We start from the raw sequence: 17,778 nt of genomic DNA on the forward strand, positions 1-17,778 counted from the left end.
CAGCCCACACACATCCAGGGGCGAGGGGGGTTGCATTCATTTCATATCTTAAATGCAGACATATGCCCTCTGGTCTCGTGTAGTTATCAACCCGGAGCGAGCGGCCACAGAGAAATTGATCGTAGCTATATAGCCGGAGACTGATCAACCGACTTTTTTAAGTTTGGTGTTTGGAAGGGTGACTGGATATTCCAATAGGCATATAAAACTACATAGAGACTTTATGCTTGCGCTACTCATTAGCGAGTCCATGATTGCCCTTTGAAGTTATTATCATCACTACAATATTCCTATAGGAACTCGCTGTGTGTCTGAGGAACTCGATAACAAGTTATAGTGACCTGATCTTACTTTATACAAGACGACTCTATTTCTTATTTTCCAGTTGCCGCTGTAACATTACAACAATGAGTTTACAGTTTGCTGTGATGCGTGTAGCTTAAAGTAGGCTATTCTTTCTGTTACAGAATTTGGCCTACTGTACTTTTTCGAGCGAGGGAAGCTGGGACTCTCGTCTTGCTGAATGCGCTAGACGCTCTAGACAGCAGTGGGGCTCCAGTTGGCTTGTATGCGCTCAGACGCACAGACGCAAGCATCCCAGTGGCTGGAGTTGGAGGACACTCGCCCGTTTTGCTTTCACCGCTGCTCTGATCCCCCCCGTCTTTCTCTCCTTGCTGTCATAACACGCAGGAAAAGAAAACTCCTTTTTTGAAAAAAAAAAAAAAAAAAAAAAAGAAGAAGAAGAAGAAGAGGAAGAAGAAGAAGATACTTGATCGTACATCAAGGCAGACTGTGGCAGAATTGGGGTCGGACACTTTTGGAGGTGGAATATTTCTCGCATGAGGCGAGCTGGATCTCTCCTGCACAGCGGAGCGCGCACAGCCCCGGTGTTTTTCAATGGATTTCAATACAGTGGAAGTACCCTGGGAATTAAACTACTGTTAAGTCGCTGTTGAATCGCAAATTTAGTTCCAACAAGGCTTTATGTCTCACATGGACAGAAAGACGATGATCCTCGCAGCTCTGTATGTCGTTCTGCCGCTTTTAGGTAAGTTTGTCTTGGTATAATGCCCCTACCGCTGCTTGAATGATAATTTATTAACTCCATAGCCGCTTATAATGTAATAATTTGGTGTAAACTGTAAACTCTATTAATACAGAGTCCGTGAAACAGCGGCAGTGGCAGCTCGCTGAGAGATGGGATAGTCCAAACTGCTCCAGAGAGAAAAAGTCAATCAGGGGCTCTCGCTGCCTAATCAAACAATAGTGAACGCGGAGGCAAATAAAAGGAATAATTTTACATTCAAGGCAAACAGCTTGGATTGAGGGTTTATCTAGGCTGCTGAAAGTACCGCGAACTTTCCGGTGGACTAGCTGCATGGAAACGAAAAAATCAAGTAGAATCAAGTCTTGCTTTTACAAACTGGTCAGGTTACCTATACTGTGAAATGCATCGATGCTTTTCTAGCGACCATGGCATGTTTTGTCATGTTGTTGTCACTGCGTAAGACTCCGAGCCTTAGTATTTTAATCCCCAAAAGCAGCTTGTGCTTCAAAGTGCTCCATCTCTGAGTATTACTATAAAGAAAAAAAAAAAACAAAAAACAAAAAACAAAAAAAACGTGTTATTATTATTATTATTATTATTATTATTATTACTAGCCTATTATTATCATCATAATTATTATTGCTACTTCTGCTATTACTGCTACTATTACTTCTTCTTCTTCTACTACTACACTGTTATCTTCATACTATCACCGTGTTATTCCCAGATGTGTTGTCTTATGCCGAGGAGAACCTGCTGCCTGGGTCCAACCGGGTGGACTGTGTGAAGGCCAGTGAACAGTGCCTGAAAGAGCAGGCGTGCAGCACCAAGTACCGGACCATGAGGCAGTGCGTGGCCGGGGGCAAGGAGAGCAACTTCAGCATGGTGGCCGGCCTGGAGGCCAAGGACGAGTGCCGGAGCGCCATGGACGCGCTCAAACAGAGTCCCCTGTACAACTGCCGGTGTAAAAGGGGCATGAAGAAAGAGAAGAACTGTCTGCGCATATACTGGGGGATCTATCAGACATTACAAGGTTGGCTGCATTTTATGTGCGGTTCTTTTTTTTTTTTTTTTTAAGTGAGTTAGTGTCAGGGTGTACTTTTTCTTGTCAACAGATCACCCCCCCCCCACACCCTCCACTTCATATGAGAACATTTTTGATATGCTATGATTTAATTAGGAATTACATAACATAGGCTGTATGTTTTAGCAAGAAGGTGATAACAGTGAAAAGGGTGAAATTATATTAAAATGGTTAGTCTTAATCATTTTCAAATTCTAGGCCTCTAAACGTTATGGCAGCTGAATAGAAAAAAAGCAATAATTAATGCTTATTTTTTGCAGATGACCCCCTAAACCACCCTTAAGAACTCCTTAGGTGCCTCTGGACTCTAGGCTGATTTGGGAAATGCACTGGTGCACAGATTTGCCCAAGTTTTTTTGATTAGCTCTTGAGGTGAAAGTGGGATGATCAGCTGTTGCATTGAGAGGCCACTAAGTAATCACACCCCTTCCCACTCTCCTCTCTCTTATGACCCTTCCAAGTCCCGCTTCCACACCCACACACACGCAAAACCATAAAACTACAAAAGTAGCACAAGTAGATACTTTTTGTCCTCCTAAGTCACTTCCCTTGAGGGTAATGGGGCGTGAAGCCCCACAGCACTAGCAGTGGTATCTTAAAGTCTTGATCATAGCAGGGGGGCTTTTAGTCCCTAAACTGACTCCAGACCCATTTCCAATGAGTCGGCCTCCAGTTGCACAACACAGCTGACCAACCTGCCCAATCAAGCGTGTGGCTGTGTGCCACCATGGATATCGACTGACCCAAATAACCCATGTCACATGCAGGCCAATGTGAGGGGGATAGCATAATAAACAAAGAAGGGGGGAGGGAGGTCAACAATGACTGAATGAGCTTGTTTGGGTCTGTCTATCCATGTATCAATCTTATGTATCTATCTGCTCTTAACCTCTTGTAATATTCCTTCCAGGTAATGATTTCTTGGAGGACTCTCCATATGAGCCTGTGAACAGCCGTCTATCTGATATCTTCCGCCTGGCTCCAATCATAGGTAAGGACAAATGCTTCCAGCACAAAGCAGTTTTTTGAGTGTTTTGTTTGGTCACCTACCTATCCCTGTCAAGCTACGGTTAAGCTCTTATATAAGTCCAAGCTGTGCATGCTCTCAGTGAAGGTTATCTGTACGTCAAGTATTTATCCTCCCTCATATGCTCCTTTCTCTTTCCCCCCTCGTTCTCACCTCAACAATATTGCATGCCAGCTGGAAGTGACCTTGCATGGGGAGCTATAGTTCTGAGCTCACACTGTGTGCAGAGTGGAGTCTTGTCAAGCAGTGGACAAATGACTCATTCAAATGGAGAGAGGCCTTTGTTGCTGCTGGTGTTATTTAGCTCTGGTTGTGGGCAGTTTCCTGTGGTGAACGGCTCTATTTGAATCCATTTGCCAGAGGCCCGTTGAAAGTGACTATGAGTTAGAGTGAGCAGGCCTGTGAGTAAAGGCCAGAACGTGGGAGAGGATGACGCGGGGCATTTTTGTGTTGCACTCAGTGGGAGAGCAATGTCGCCAGCGGCCTCTAGATGGCGATGTGATTCCCTTATTCACAACTGCACAGGTGCTGCCTGGTCCCACAGTGAGACTGTTGTATGCATTTGAGGGCCTGACGTGTGAATGCGGCGCCATCGTGTAACTGCTGAGTTTTTCATTATTACACTGAAGGTGATGAATGCCATGTCAAATCAAAGAAACATGCTCTACCCCCACACATTAAAAGAACAAGGAGTGATATTTTGACCCTCTCTATAGCGAGGTGCCTTTTCTTTCCATCCCATCAGCAATTTTATCTCACAATAGACTGAATTGGCCTAAACCAGTGTTGCTCATATGATAGGCACAGGGATCCTAATGTGGGCTGTGAGATATTCTGAGGGGGATGTGGACAAAAAGCAACTTGGATTAGGTCTTGAATTCACGGCCAGGGTAGAATTTGGGCCTGTGGGAACAGCAGCTAAAAACCTGTGCGCTTCTTTAAGGCCTATTGTCTCTTTACTCTCCATAGCTAAAAAGGAAAACTGATTATGTCAAAAAAAAAAAAGAACATCCACATCACAATATATTTCATTGGCCTGTAATGTGTCTGTCCTAGTGAAGACGAGACACCCGCAAGTCATCAAGTAGGATCATAGTTCACACGACAGGCATGTAACAGCTCTCGACAGCCTGAGCTATAGGTTCCAGGAGTGGAGACACAGAGATTTACGGCATGCGGCTCGGCGGAGGAAGGTGCTCCTTATTTGCCGTCTGAAAACCTCTTTATGTTGATTGACGGCTTCACATCTCCCTCTCTTTCTCACTCTCTCTCAGCGACAGAACGGCAGATCAGTCTGGCTCTGTCATTAAAGGACAGTTACGGAGAGAGCGCGTGTGAGGGTGAGAGAGGAAGGATGAGGAGTGAGATGTAAGGAAGGAGTTGGTAAGTGAATGGGTGACAGGCAACAACGAGACAGGGTAGGAGGATAACGTGAGAGGGGATTGAGAGGGAGGGAGAGTAACGGCTCATCGTTAAAAAAAGAATCATGGAGCAGGAAAACGGGATGGAGGGGCGAGAGGCAGCAGAGGTGATAGTGAATAAATGAAAAGCAGAGTGAGGCTAAGAGGATACGGCAAACAGAAACAGGAGGCATAAGATCACTCAGCCTTCACGGCACTTTCTGTTGGTATTAAAGGGCAAGGAAAGGCGAAAAAGAAGAAAGCAGAAGCGCTGAGAGTTTAGGGCTTGTTTTTTTTTATATATATATATCGGTCAAGCGGTCTTGTGCCTTTCAGTCCTACAGCTGCATTCTAAATAAAAAGATCTAGGAATGGGGGCACTCAGCCTCTTTCTACCAAGGACCTCAATGTGCACATTGTTTGAAAGTGGAACTCAATATGAAAAGGGCTGTCTGGGGACACTCATTTTAAAAACTGTTTGAGTTGTTTGTCCTTGAGGTCCTTGTATATGCTTTCTTAGGTTTCTTTTCATATCACCCGCATATCACCTCTTCACACTTTTCTTTCTCTTGCTATAAACCATCTGGGTGCTCATAAATCAAACACAATTTTGAGAGACCATGCAATTTAAGATGAATATATCAGTCTTCTGTATTACCATATTTAGTTGTGCAAACTGTGACCCCATTTTTGCTTCAGATTTCCGTGGTGCGTAAACACCAGTTTGACTAATACTGGTGATGGCCTGAGTCACTGGCCTGTGGTCAGCAGCCCTATTCCAGGAGGCTCTATGACTATGCCTCATGTTTGTTCTAGTAAGGCAGTAAGACTCCATGATCCCGGGCTGTAGGAACAATAGGCAGCCATAATGATTCCATAATTCCTTAATTGGCCCCATACCACTGACTGAAGCCACTAATCTCTAGTGACACCCACAGATAATGTGCGGATGTGCATACACACACACATAAACTTGCACATAGTCCGCTGTGCCACGCACACCTGTTGCCATTGACACCCATCAAAGCCTGACTTCATTACAGTGGTATGTAGGGTGTTATTACATGTTGGCCTGATGGGTAAAAAAAACTCCCAGGCATGCATACAAACAAATGCATGTGCACTTGTGTTGGTTGGCTTTGCAGTTTGTTTTGTGCAAGAAAATTAATTGAAAACATTTATAGTGATATTTTTTTTTTTGTCTCAGATCTAAACAAAGAGGCTTTCATTTGAGAGAAAAAATCAATTGAAAGAGGAACAGAGGAATTGGGTTTTGTGGGTTTAGTTCCAAATGTTACTGTGCACATCTAGCAGATGATCTTAATTTGCCCTCTCCTCCTGAAGTCTCCATCTGCATCAGTTAGAAAACCTTGTTTTGTTTGTCTAAATTTAGTGCATCCACTGTAACAAGTCAAAGAATTAAAAGAAAACACTCAACATTGTGTATAAAACATGCAAAACATCAGCATGAGAAAAAGATAAATAAATTTTAAAACTAAGTGAATCCTCATGAAAATGAAAAACAACCACCTGAGTTCTCACACACCAAGACATTCGTTCTAAAATCTGTAAAGGATAAGGATGGCATTGGGGAAGTGGGTGAGGAGCGAGATGACGTGTCGAAATCACACACAACCCCACAATGATGAGGCTATGGAGTTAATTTAGCTGATTATTTTCAGATCTCTACCTGGGGCAGAGTTCTTTTACGTCTGGGGTTGAGGCCAGTGAGTCATGGCTGAATGTTAATAACTCGCTTCTCCTCTACAAAGACACAAGCAGCTACTGTTGCGGTCAAGCCGACCATTATTAATCCCGTAGAGGTGCTTTCACAGATGTGGAAATGTGGTCCACTTCAGTCAAAATGCCTGGGCTTTACTTATAGATGTAACAGGCGTCTAACAAAGATTAACATGAAATTTGTGGGAACTTAAATAACCCATCTGTGTGCAGAAAGATTGTGTTTGATAGTGATCACGAATTGAAATTACAAAGCGGAGCAGTGGCCTGTCCTGTGTGGGAGATTTTAAATTTATTTGTTAAGAATACTCACAGACTGAGGAATTAATTGTAGGACATCTGAGATTTTAATTTTGTTGTTAGTTTCACAGAGGGAGGCAGGATCATTATTAAGGCATTACCGGGATGTATCTGCTGTTTGGTCAAGGCAATGCCTTGTTAAGTCCAAGACAAAAGAGCAGATGAAAAGAGTCCAAAAGTGATTTGATACCGAGTTAAGACCAAGACCAGATGAAACTGTTCTTCAAACAGTCAGTGAACAGGGATGTCCTGCTAGAATGCCACAAATCTCCATTGTCCTTGTTGCTCAGTAGAGAACAACATGCACGAGTCCATGATGTGCCAGTTCCGCATTGTATACATTAAAACATCTATTTGTAATTCCTGTCCTGATTCTAATTGCGCTTGCTTTTGTCATGGCAACAAATCGTACAGTTTCAACCCAAGGAAAAACAAGTGAGAACTAAAGATAAGAGAACTAATTGAAACCTCGGATTTCATTTCCATCGTCACATTTTTCGCAGTTTAAAGGTGCGCTATGCAAAATTGCCGAGGGTTGATTTAATCGACTGCCCTTAGGACTCAACTGAGAAAAAACATGGAATGAGCACATGAGTCAGGCTGATGATGCCCATCATGTAGACTCAACCATCAACATGTGCGCTTATCCCATGTTTTTGGTGCCATGCAACTCTATTTGAAGTCATTCTCTTTTGATGACACCTTTTGTACTGAAACACATGAATGAAAACTACCCAAGGGAAGCTGTTAAACACAGCACCCATTTAACCTGTCAGCGGTGGCAGCGGGAAACAATGTGAACTCTGTTTGTGTGAGGATGCGTTTGTGCATGGGTGTTTTCATGATGTCCATCCCATTTTTATGAGTGATGCTCGCTCTCTTCCGTCCCTTACAAAATACCCCTGCATTCTACCCCTCTTTTTCTCGCCCTCCCCCTTCATTCTCACTCTCTGTCTCTGTCTCTCTTTCTTTCTCTTTTGTTCTCTCTCTCTCTCTCTCTCTCTCTCTCTCTCTCTCTCTCTTTAGGAACTCTGTATTGATGTCTGTGTTTCAGTTCATTAAAAGGCTCATTTAATGTTTCCGCTGTCTGTAGAACCACTGAGACCACTGCATCCTTGTAAGTGGGGAAGTGGGTTCTTTATGTTTCCATGTCACTTAATATTGATAAGAGGACGCACAACATGCGCACGCACACACACAGACACACACACACACACATGTGCAATGAAATATGCCTGAATGAGACACAGAAGGCTAACTCTGTGCCGATTTTTCTGTCCAAGTAGAGGTGTTGCATATTCATGTTCATATGGTTTTCCTCTGTGTATGTATCTTTGCCTTTCCCTCTGTTACCCTGACCCTGAACTTAGAGAGATGCCGTAGAGCTTTGTAAGTCAGCAAACAATGGCGGCGAGCATGCCGAGCAGAAAAAAACAATAATTTCCTATCACGCCGCACATGGGTTCGTGTGATCTTAGGGGAAAGGAGAGAGAGAAGTTTAGATGAAATGGCTGCCTTTTCTCCTCACCAGTCGCCTATGTTATGAGGCAGTGATCCATGCAGGAGGGAGCAACACAGAGAGAGAGAGAGCATTATTCTGAGATTCAAGTGGACTTAGCATTACTGCCACATCATTTGGCCCAGGCCACGGGAAAAGCAAAGCAGTGGAGGAAATGGATGAATACACAGCCCGGACAATTTCATATTACTGTATTCATGAACACTTGCTGCCCTGAGTGCCTATCACACCGGGACACATTGAAACTCTTTTCTTGCTCCTTATTCACACTTTGTCCCCTCTCTTCCCATCTCCTCCTCCTCCTCTTCCTCCTCCTCTTCTTCTTTTTCTGCGTCTTCTTCTCCTCCATCATCTTCTTTATCTTGTCCTCCTGCTCCTTCCTCTTTTTGTTCTCTTCCTCCTCCCTCTTCTTCTTCTTCTTGTCCTACTCCTTCTTGTTCTTGTTTTCCTTGTCTTCTTCTTCCCTCTTCTTCTTCTTCTTGTCCACCTTTTCTTCCTCCCTCTTCTTCTTCTTGTCCTCCTCCTTCCTCTTCTTGTTCTTGCTGGTGTTCTTCTTCTTCTTGTACTCCTTCCCCTTCTCAGTCTCCTCCTCCTCCTCCTTCTTTTTCTTCTTGTCCTCCCCCTCCACCTCTTTCTCCTCCTTCTCCTCCTCCTTCTTCTCATCCTCCTCCTTCTCCCCATCCTCCTTCTTCTTCTTCCTCTCCTGTTGGTCCACAGTTTAAAATGCTAAGGGTATATGAATACTCAGTGACATTTAATTGCCCCATCATCATCTTGACCTACAACTGTAGATATTTGTGATAGCATTTGGTTTTGATTTCCCATAGATCATCAAAAAGACCTGCTATCCGCGACTGCTATCCTTCACTTTAAAGCTATCTCTAAATGTAGGGCAACAGATTACTTTAAAAAAAAAAAAAAAAAAGTTTTAGAGCGTTCTGGCATACTTCCTGCGAGATCGAGCTGCATGATCGCTTTGTTTGCAGATAATGGGCCATTTTAATGTCAGCCAATTGTCATTTAGCGCGAGCACCATGCAAGGTGAGGGAAATGAAACGAGGGCAAAAAGTGACACAGAACATAATAGGCAGTCTGGGAATCAGCCAAAAGTGACTGGATGGAAATAGTTGTTGTTAAATGATGGGGTGGTGTCGGGGAAAAAATGGATAAGGACATCAAAGAATCCTGGCGGAGCGACCTATGAATAAAGATGAGTTTATATGACTATCATTTCACTGTGGCCTGTGGACCGACCTTTTACAGTCAACACTGTTTGGCATTTTTGAGATGATAATATAGCAAGACTAGAGATATATTGGTGGCATTTATCTTAAACTACTGTGTGTGCTTTAAAGCGTTATAGTAAAAAAAAAAATGGTGTTTGAGATTTAGAGGATAGCTTGAAAGATTTTTTTTTTTAACTCATACTTTCCTCAGTCCTTTCTCCTCTATTTCTCTCCCAACTTTTCCTCGCCCTACAACCTATTTTCAAGGGCAGCAATAACCTGTGCTCAAATGTAACCAAATCAAAGAAAATCAAAGAGTTCATTGGCACAGTTTGTCTCAAACCTGCGAATGTTTCAGATTTTTCAAGGGTGACTCTGCAGTGATTGGATATAACCCTCTTTGGCTTACATTGCAATGTTTTCCTTGTGTATTGATGTTTATTTGGCTTCAACGCCATCCATCTCCAACTCTGTCCTCCTCCCTGTTGGCTTGTACAGCAGCTCTCTTGTAAGTGTGCTTTGTAAAATCCACATGTCTATATATCACCCACTCACCACTCATAAGCCGTAGCCCCAATACACCAAAGCTCAATATTTTGTCTCTTCCATCTGTCAAGACTTCAAACAGATCGTGTCCTCCTCCCGCCTACTACTGAAGTCAACCTTGAAGCACAGTTCAGCGATGTGTGCATGCTGTGTGCGTGCATGCCTGATATGTGTGAATTGGTGTGTGTGTGTGTGAAAACATCTGTAATGCGTGGCCTAGCTGACAAGCCAAGGAAGCACTTGAAATCCCCCTGTGCTGACACGCAGGGCTGAGAGGCTGTCAGCGCCGCTCAACCACTGGCTGCATAGGAACTCACTCTCATTATGAGCTGCCGGTGTTTCGAGATAAGAACGTCTATCGCTATCTCCCTCCCTCCTTGTGCTTGTGCGCGTGCATGCGTCTGCATGTGTACATTTGTGTATCTGTGTGCAAGAAAGAGAGGGAGAGAGAATGCAAGAGAGCACTACATGGAGAACTTAAAGGGGCGGAAGCATATCTTTCGGAGAGTGTCCTGCTTGCTCTGTGTGATCTTGTGATCTTTATTTACCCAGTGTTGCTTGACTGAACCCACTTGTTCTTTTTCTATAATACCCTGCCTCACACTTGAGCAGTCAAATGCTTGTACATATGGAAGCTGCCCTGCATGTCAACAATGCTCCACTGTTTGCCGCCGAGCTGTTTTGGGTCAAGTGGTTTGCTCAAGGGCACCTCGACCTCAGTTTTTCAAGAAAAGGATAGTGTTTCTCCTCCACTTTTCCCACCCAGTTTTCCCACAGGGATCCAAACCGGTGACCCCCCTCGGTCACAGACTCATTACTCTATCCTATAGCTTATCGCTGCCCCACAGTGAGAGGGCTTAGAACCTGAGAATCCAATATTTTTCTAATAAGAAGCCGCATTGTGATGAAGTAATAAGTTGCCTGGTGAAATGGCTCCCTGGCTTTGGCATCATGCATCACTCAGTGCACTTCCATTAACAGTCATCCATTTCTCTGACCTCACCAACTTACTTGTAAACTCTATGCATCATTTCCCAGCGAGCTGCTTGCTCACCTCGGTAAACTAAATGACTCATTCCCCTCCAGCAAATATCACTCAAGCTACATCAATAAGCATGAAACCGTTCTGTTTCTGCATGCCAATCACAGGCCAAGCACAGCTCTCAGTCTATTCTGACTCACAGCAAGTTTACACAGAAGTGATTTCTACTTCCACATTCAATGCAAAACAAAGTAAGGAGAGATGTCTCGGTTTCTCAGAAAGGTCAGTGGTATAGCAGTGCTGTAATCACCATCTCGCCTGCCTATTTGGCCTATACTGACGAGGATGTCGAGTAAGCATCCTTACTCCATACTCCATCCATGCATCCATCTACCCTTGCCCGTCCACATCTGTGTCATCTGTTTGCAGTGACAAGGCAGTGCATTAGCAGCCCTCTGCTGCCTCCACACAGCCCATCCATCCCATCCTCTTACACAGGAGTTTGCACTGCTAAAGACTCCCAAATCCTCTGCCGGCATTACTGTCCCTGTGCCTCGTCTCATCTGAAGCCTAATCGATACGGCACCGTGTTAGATTGGAAACTTGAGGCTGTGTCTACAAGAATCTATTGATTTCCCTCCTCTTCCCTGTTCCCTCCTTCTTTTCCGCCCGAGCTCTTCCGTTCAGGCCGGGATCAAAGGCTTTATCCTTCAGCATGGTTTGAGGTGTACGGTTCCAGACAGAGCTCTGCCTCTCCTCTTTGGAGAGAAGGACACGGCCTGTAGGGGATTTATGTTTTCACTGACCTTGTCTCATCTCCGTACACTTGATTTTTTGCATACAGTACATGGATAATGTGAACCTTGCAGATATACAGTATACAAGCTTATTTTTAGCGAAATATGGTTGAAAAGAGGTTGTTGGTGAGAGTTTTACCTGTTTAACGGTTTTGTTTACTTGTAGGAAAGGCATATCTGTCTGTCATTCTATCTATCTATCTACCTATCTATATAGACCGTGGACAACAGATCATTCTGAATGCTGTAGCCATCAGTTTGCATGGTAAAATAAAAGTTTACAAGTATTCTGCAGTGGGGATTGAACCCAGTTACCCCAACCCTTAAGGCTAGTCCAAGAGAACATCTTTATCGTCCATGTCCCAGTGACTCAATGGCTTCTCTTTCATTCAAGGGTACTTCCCCTCTCCAACCATTACTTTTCCAAATCGCCGTTCCTAAGCAGGTACAAGTCAGCTGGCCCGTCCTCGCTGCTTAATTTAACACACTGTTATGGAAATGACTGCGCCAGCTGTGGACTGCTGGCAGAATCATCCTAACAGCAGCCACATCATCAGGTTGCCAGTCCTATCGCTAGCTAGCTCACCATGGGCCAAGAAAATCATTTAGTTAAAGGTGACCAGATTTGAGTCCCTCTGAGAGGTCTTTGATTGGATGTGAAGTGGAGGGGTGATTCATCATAGTTAATCAACGTGGCTGACAGCTCAAATCAGCAGGAGGGAGCGGGTGCCAGGTCTACCTCCCACTGCTGTTTTATTCTGCATGCAAATGTGGACAATCGCCTTTTCAGACACACACACAGGCACAGGCGCAGTTAGACAGGAAGACACAAAGGTGCATCAGGCAATACACTGGCACAAGAAAGAATGTGCGCACACACATTTCATCATGCACTTCACCATATGAGCTTACTACTCAGCTCTCCAACCCATGAACAAGGGGCCAATGCAAACTTCAATACCTACCAAAAAAAAAAAAAAAAAAAAAGAATAAAATACCATTTCAACAAAGTACCACTCACATTGCATTAACACAACTTATTGAAATATTGATTTCATTTGTAATGGTCTACTTTGTGATCATTACTATTATTATTATTTTTTTTTAAATCATTGCTCACACACTTGCTTGTTTACTGCTATGCTCACATCTTATCAAAAGAAGCAGAGGATCAGAATTTCACTGATACAACTTGAAAGCGTTCACGTGTTTTGCTTGTCATAACACCCGCATACGAAATCATCTGTGTTCATGAATTTGAAATCAACCAGACACAAACAGCAACACATATGGCGTGCTACTTACTTTTTCCTCACTTTTCATTGGTGCGGTCAGTTGTGTTAGGTTAAATGTTACTGACAGCTCTGTTATTACTTTGGACCTCAGACATCAGTTGATTCTCTGCTATGTTTACTGTTTTGTTGTTGATATACTCCTGCGTTATTTCCCAGTTGGCAGTTATGTTAAATCTGACAGGATGCGAACCCACCATCAGAGTGCTTGAGCAGGCTTCTTTCCAACTAGCTCACTCCAGTTAATATCACACATCTAATGCTGCAGTGACTCCAGTTGTATGCCAAAGATGATCAGGAAATTGCATGTAAGCAGTTCCCATTGCAGCGCAAGTGTTGTTGTGTTGAAAGTGTTTAAATTACTTTTGGTTTCGCTGGTGGAGTTGCATTGGCCTTTCCTCGAGCTGAAGGGTACGTTAAGCTCTTCAGTAAGGCAGCTGATTAAAGTCTGAACACATTCTTTCGCCGTGGCAAAAATTAGGAAAATGAATCCCAGGTTGAAATATGACTGAATTTATCCTTTAATCACTCTGTTGTATCTTTGGCTGCTGCTGAGTCTAGATTCAAATCCTGCCTCTGCCTATTCCACACATTTTACATCCCCAACTCTTCCCCTCTGTCAGCACATCCGCCAGCATGACTATAATCAATAGAAACCAGTAGAAAGTCAACTTTTATACCTCAGTATTTGCTTATACGATACACTGTACTGTGCATTTGAGTCAGAGAATTCAGGGAAGATAGCCAGGGGAGTGATTAAGTGAATCAAGGTTAACTTTGAGATGTCTTATCACACTGTGTTGTGCTTGACTGCCTGTGGTTGGGACTGACCATTTGCAGTTATGCCAAACCCACAGCCTCGTGTTAAGCTGCTCCTCTAAGCCCACAGCAGCACACAGTCACCTCACAGGATTAACTTGCCGGGACGCCAGCTGTTGGGGCTTTCACTTGTGTTGTTGTGTGTCTGTAGTATTTTGCGATAGGGAACCAAAAGGAGCGGGATCGGACGAAAGCTTACTGTTGTGTTGTTTATTCGGAAACAGACGTGCAAAGTACCCGTGTCTTGTACCTTGTTTGAGACTGCTGAGATATTTTGTTAAAATTTTGTTTGATCTGACTTATACTGCCCAGGCCTGTTTATCTCTCATGTATTGATTTGAAGAGACAAGAGACATTACAGCCCCATGAAAGAACTACAAGAGGGACAACATGAGCAAACAATTCTGTTGGGGATTGGAAATAACAGACTAAACATTTCATTGGTTCCATTCAGCTCCATTCCTGCAGCTCCATTCATGTTCAGATTTTCAAGTTTCTGCTGTAAACCAGTTTCTCACCTCCAGTAGGGCATTGCAATTAAGAGCTGGTGCAAAAGCATATGCATTGCAATTAGGAGCTGGTGCAAAAGCTATGCATGAAGGCCAAGACTCTATCCTGGCCTTCATGCATAGCTTTTAATCGGTGTGACTCAGCTCCAGACAGTAGGAATCACCTGTATGTCCTACATCCTGTATATGTTTGCAGAAAACTTATGCTAGTCTGGGAGAGGGAGAGCCCAAATGTTATTATTTTTAAATCATAAGGAAGTTAATTGCTACCTGGAAGTATAGCTTGGTAATATTTTCTCTCTGCTTAGTGAGCTTTGAAAGTCCCGATTGATCAATTGGAATTTACTCTCTGTCCCCTCTGATCATGTCTGTCAACACCCACAATGCATCTGATTAGAGCAGACACAATCTGTGTGTCTAACTAGCAAACATTTCTCTCTGAGGAATAACAAATTTACCCCTTTCTTCTCTCGCTTTCTCTGTCTCTCTCTCTCTCCCCGTTTGATCATGGAATGGAAGCATCCCTGAAAAGCAAACAAACAGCCCTAAACAGATAGTGTGCACGCAAACACACACAAACCAAGAACTAAAAGCATGCATACACCCATATATACAGGCACAAAAATGCGTGTGCGAGCGCATACACACATACACACACAGCACAGCACAGCATCCAGCTGAGCTCTTGCTCTGTGCCAGTCTTTGCTCTCAGAGATGTTAAATGAGGGCATTGATACATAAATTTGCATTTGTTTCATCCACAACCATCCTGCTAACTAGAAATCTATAACTGTGTGCCCCCAATTTGCAAAGCAGCTTTAGACGTTCCTACTCTGCGTTTGTTTCATGTGAGGTTAGCGTGACTGCTCTATCGATCTGCTACTGTGTGTGTGTGTGTGTGTGCATCGTCTCCTCACACACAATGGGGCTAAACAGCTGTGAGTGCATCTTTGACTCAGCAGCTGGTGTAGTTTGTCAATGGGTAATCTATGTCAGCACCACCCAAATTCATTTGTCTCGGTTAGACTTTTTATCTACTTGTTCCTCGATCGGTCTAACACTTGAAAAATTGTCCTGATATTATGGATTAGACACTGTACTCCTGTTGTTGTTGTTGTTGTTGTTGTTGTTGTTTTTGTCTGCTGAAAGTATAATAGACACAGATTTCCATGTTAAAAAATGACTGTAGAGCACCATAGTTAGCAGGTACATGGTCCAGCATGGCAATGGTATGACCTGGGTGTCACCTATATATTCATCGACAGGTTGCAGCACTTCATTAAAGCTGCATCACACTTACATTGAGTGAGATATTCAAACCCAAGATGTCATTGTTTTATGGCTGCAGCATTGCATCCAATAAAAGATATCTATGTGTCTTGTGCATCATTTTATACACATTTCCCTATAATTCAGCAGGAAATATTTGGTATCTTTCGAAACCTCAAGATCTCCACGAGAATTTAAACTAAAGTTCTGTGGGTTGAACAAAGTTCTGCCATGCAGTGTTTATTTGCAATGTCAAACCTACAGATGGGACCGGCAGGGTTGAAGAGGTTCAGAGAGCTCCTTCAGATCGTGTCTGCTGCAAACAAGAACTATACTCCCTCAGCTATGTTATCGGGTATCAATTTCCTCTCTCCTTACTGTTTCTTTACACTATGAAGACTGAACCAGTCTTACCAGTGTCTCCTCCCCTGTAACTGCAGAATCGTCACAAACCCGCTTCCCATGTGCCCCTACTGCCTTCACCTTTGCCCACGTGCCAAATACCCAGAACGTGACTAACCCTGTTCCCGTGTGTCCCCACTGCCTTCACCTCGCCTTACGTGCCATGAACTGAATTAATTGAATGCTCTCTTCATGATTCTGGTTTTACCTTTTCCCTCTGACCTGTGAGTATCCCACCCTTCATCCCCTGACCTCCTGACCTCCCTGTGACCTTTGTGAACTTGCACCTCCTTGATGGCCGTTGGTGGTCCTGAATGAAGCGCGTTTCTTGCAGAGGGAGGGGAACCTTGGAGCGGCTCCGCGACTTCGGCTCCAGGCAGGGGGGGCGCCCAGGGCAGGGTATCCCAGGGCAGAGAGCCTGTTCTGGGTAGAGACACCCTGGGCAGAGGGAGTCCCTCCTCCACGGAACTTCAGGATCCCAGTAGAAACAGGAGGGCTCATCCCAATTGGGCCATATTGGGTAATAAAAAGGACTGTGTGTGTGTGTGTGTGTGTGGTGTGTGTATAAATTTCACATTGTCATTGTATTCTGATCTTATTTACAGACATGATACACGAGACCCAGTACAATTCTGTGTCTTTAGTTGAACTTTACAATTTGTGCTGCACCGGTCATAAGGCATACTTGCGCTTACATTTTCCAAACAGGTGTGGAAACATGTACTTTGATTCATTTTTTGCACTTGGATTATTTAGGATTATTTAACTTATAAACAAAAGTCACAGCTCACAAATAGGTTGTTCATTGGGGAGTTTTTGTAACCTGTCACCCCACAAGGTTAGAGATTTCGAAACAAATCTGATTCCGGTCTCTGTGACTTGAAGGAACAGTTTACTAAAACACAGTAAAAGATAAGTTCTATTCAGATATAGTTTCTGTGTGATTTGGTGAGGTTTCCAGTCTGCCGTAACCTTCCCTGTTTCCATTTGTTTTGTGGAGCTCAAACTGTCAAAGATGTAAAAAAAAACTCAACAGCAACAGCTCTCCCCAAAAACAATGACATGGATACCAGGCATAATCCACAGCCCTCGGGGGGGATGAGGAACCACTTCTTGCCAAAAAAACATTGGAATATTGTATCTATCTGCCTCTAATTTGTACTCTGTGGGGGCAGATGGATACAGTTTGTAGTAAGTGGGAAAAAGTCTTTTTTTGTCTTTTAGGTGACTTTCGTGTGTTTTTTTTTGTTTGTTTTTTTTTACCCTCCCTACTTGTTAAGGACACATTAAGAAACAGCTTAATTAGTCAGCACTGTGGTTTGCCCTCACATCATTTTGGTATACTAAGCTTTCCAAACATGAGTAACTGCTGACCATCAAATGTCAACATCTATATGCTGATACGCATGAAGCTGTGCATTCTGGGGATTGTTTCCTGTAGTTGGTTCAGATCAGACCAGACCACAGATCTCTTGGAAGAGACCCAGACTTCCTTTGAACTAAAGGAAATAAACCCTCCAGAGGCTGAATACACCCCTCCAAACATTCTTGTATTTCCAAGTGCTCTCCTGCATGTTTAACCATAGAGCTGGGCATTTGCCTCCCTTGGTATCAGATGGACGCAGCTATAGATTCTGGTTCCCATCTGAGCGGGGTGTCTGTCTGCCTGTCGGCCTGTCTGTCTCTCTGCTTCGTCAGCTGTGTCAGGGAGGGCGCAACACGTCCTTCAGAAGAATTTTCTACAGCAGATGTGCTCTCTGTTGAAAAACCCTGGAGAAGAGAGGGAGGGATGGAGCAGGGTGGTAGAGAACGAGAGAG

General features: G+C 43.7%; 1 protein-coding gene across 1 annotated transcript in view; it reads left to right on the plus strand.

The window, feature by feature from the left end:
- Positions 1-585: 585 nt before the first annotated feature.
- Positions 586-17,778, plus strand: part of gfra1a (gdnf family receptor alpha 1a) — a 106,625-nt gene continuing 89,432 nt past the window's right edge. Inside the window, exons 1-4 of the mRNA XM_030070976.1 lie at positions 586-1,048; positions 1,776-2,081; positions 3,043-3,123; positions 16,295-16,480. Coding sequence (XP_029926836.1) covers positions 985-1,048; positions 1,776-2,081; positions 3,043-3,123; positions 16,295-16,480 — 637 coding nt within the window. The 5' untranslated portion in view covers positions 586-984. The remainder of the gene's footprint in view (positions 1,049-1,775; positions 2,082-3,042; positions 3,124-16,294; positions 16,481-17,778) is intronic.

This window comes from Myripristis murdjan, chromosome 15 (assembly GCF_902150065.1).
Source record: "Myripristis murdjan chromosome 15, fMyrMur1.1, whole genome shotgun sequence".
Taxonomy (NCBI): domain Eukaryota; kingdom Metazoa; phylum Chordata; class Actinopteri; order Holocentriformes; family Holocentridae; genus Myripristis; species Myripristis murdjan.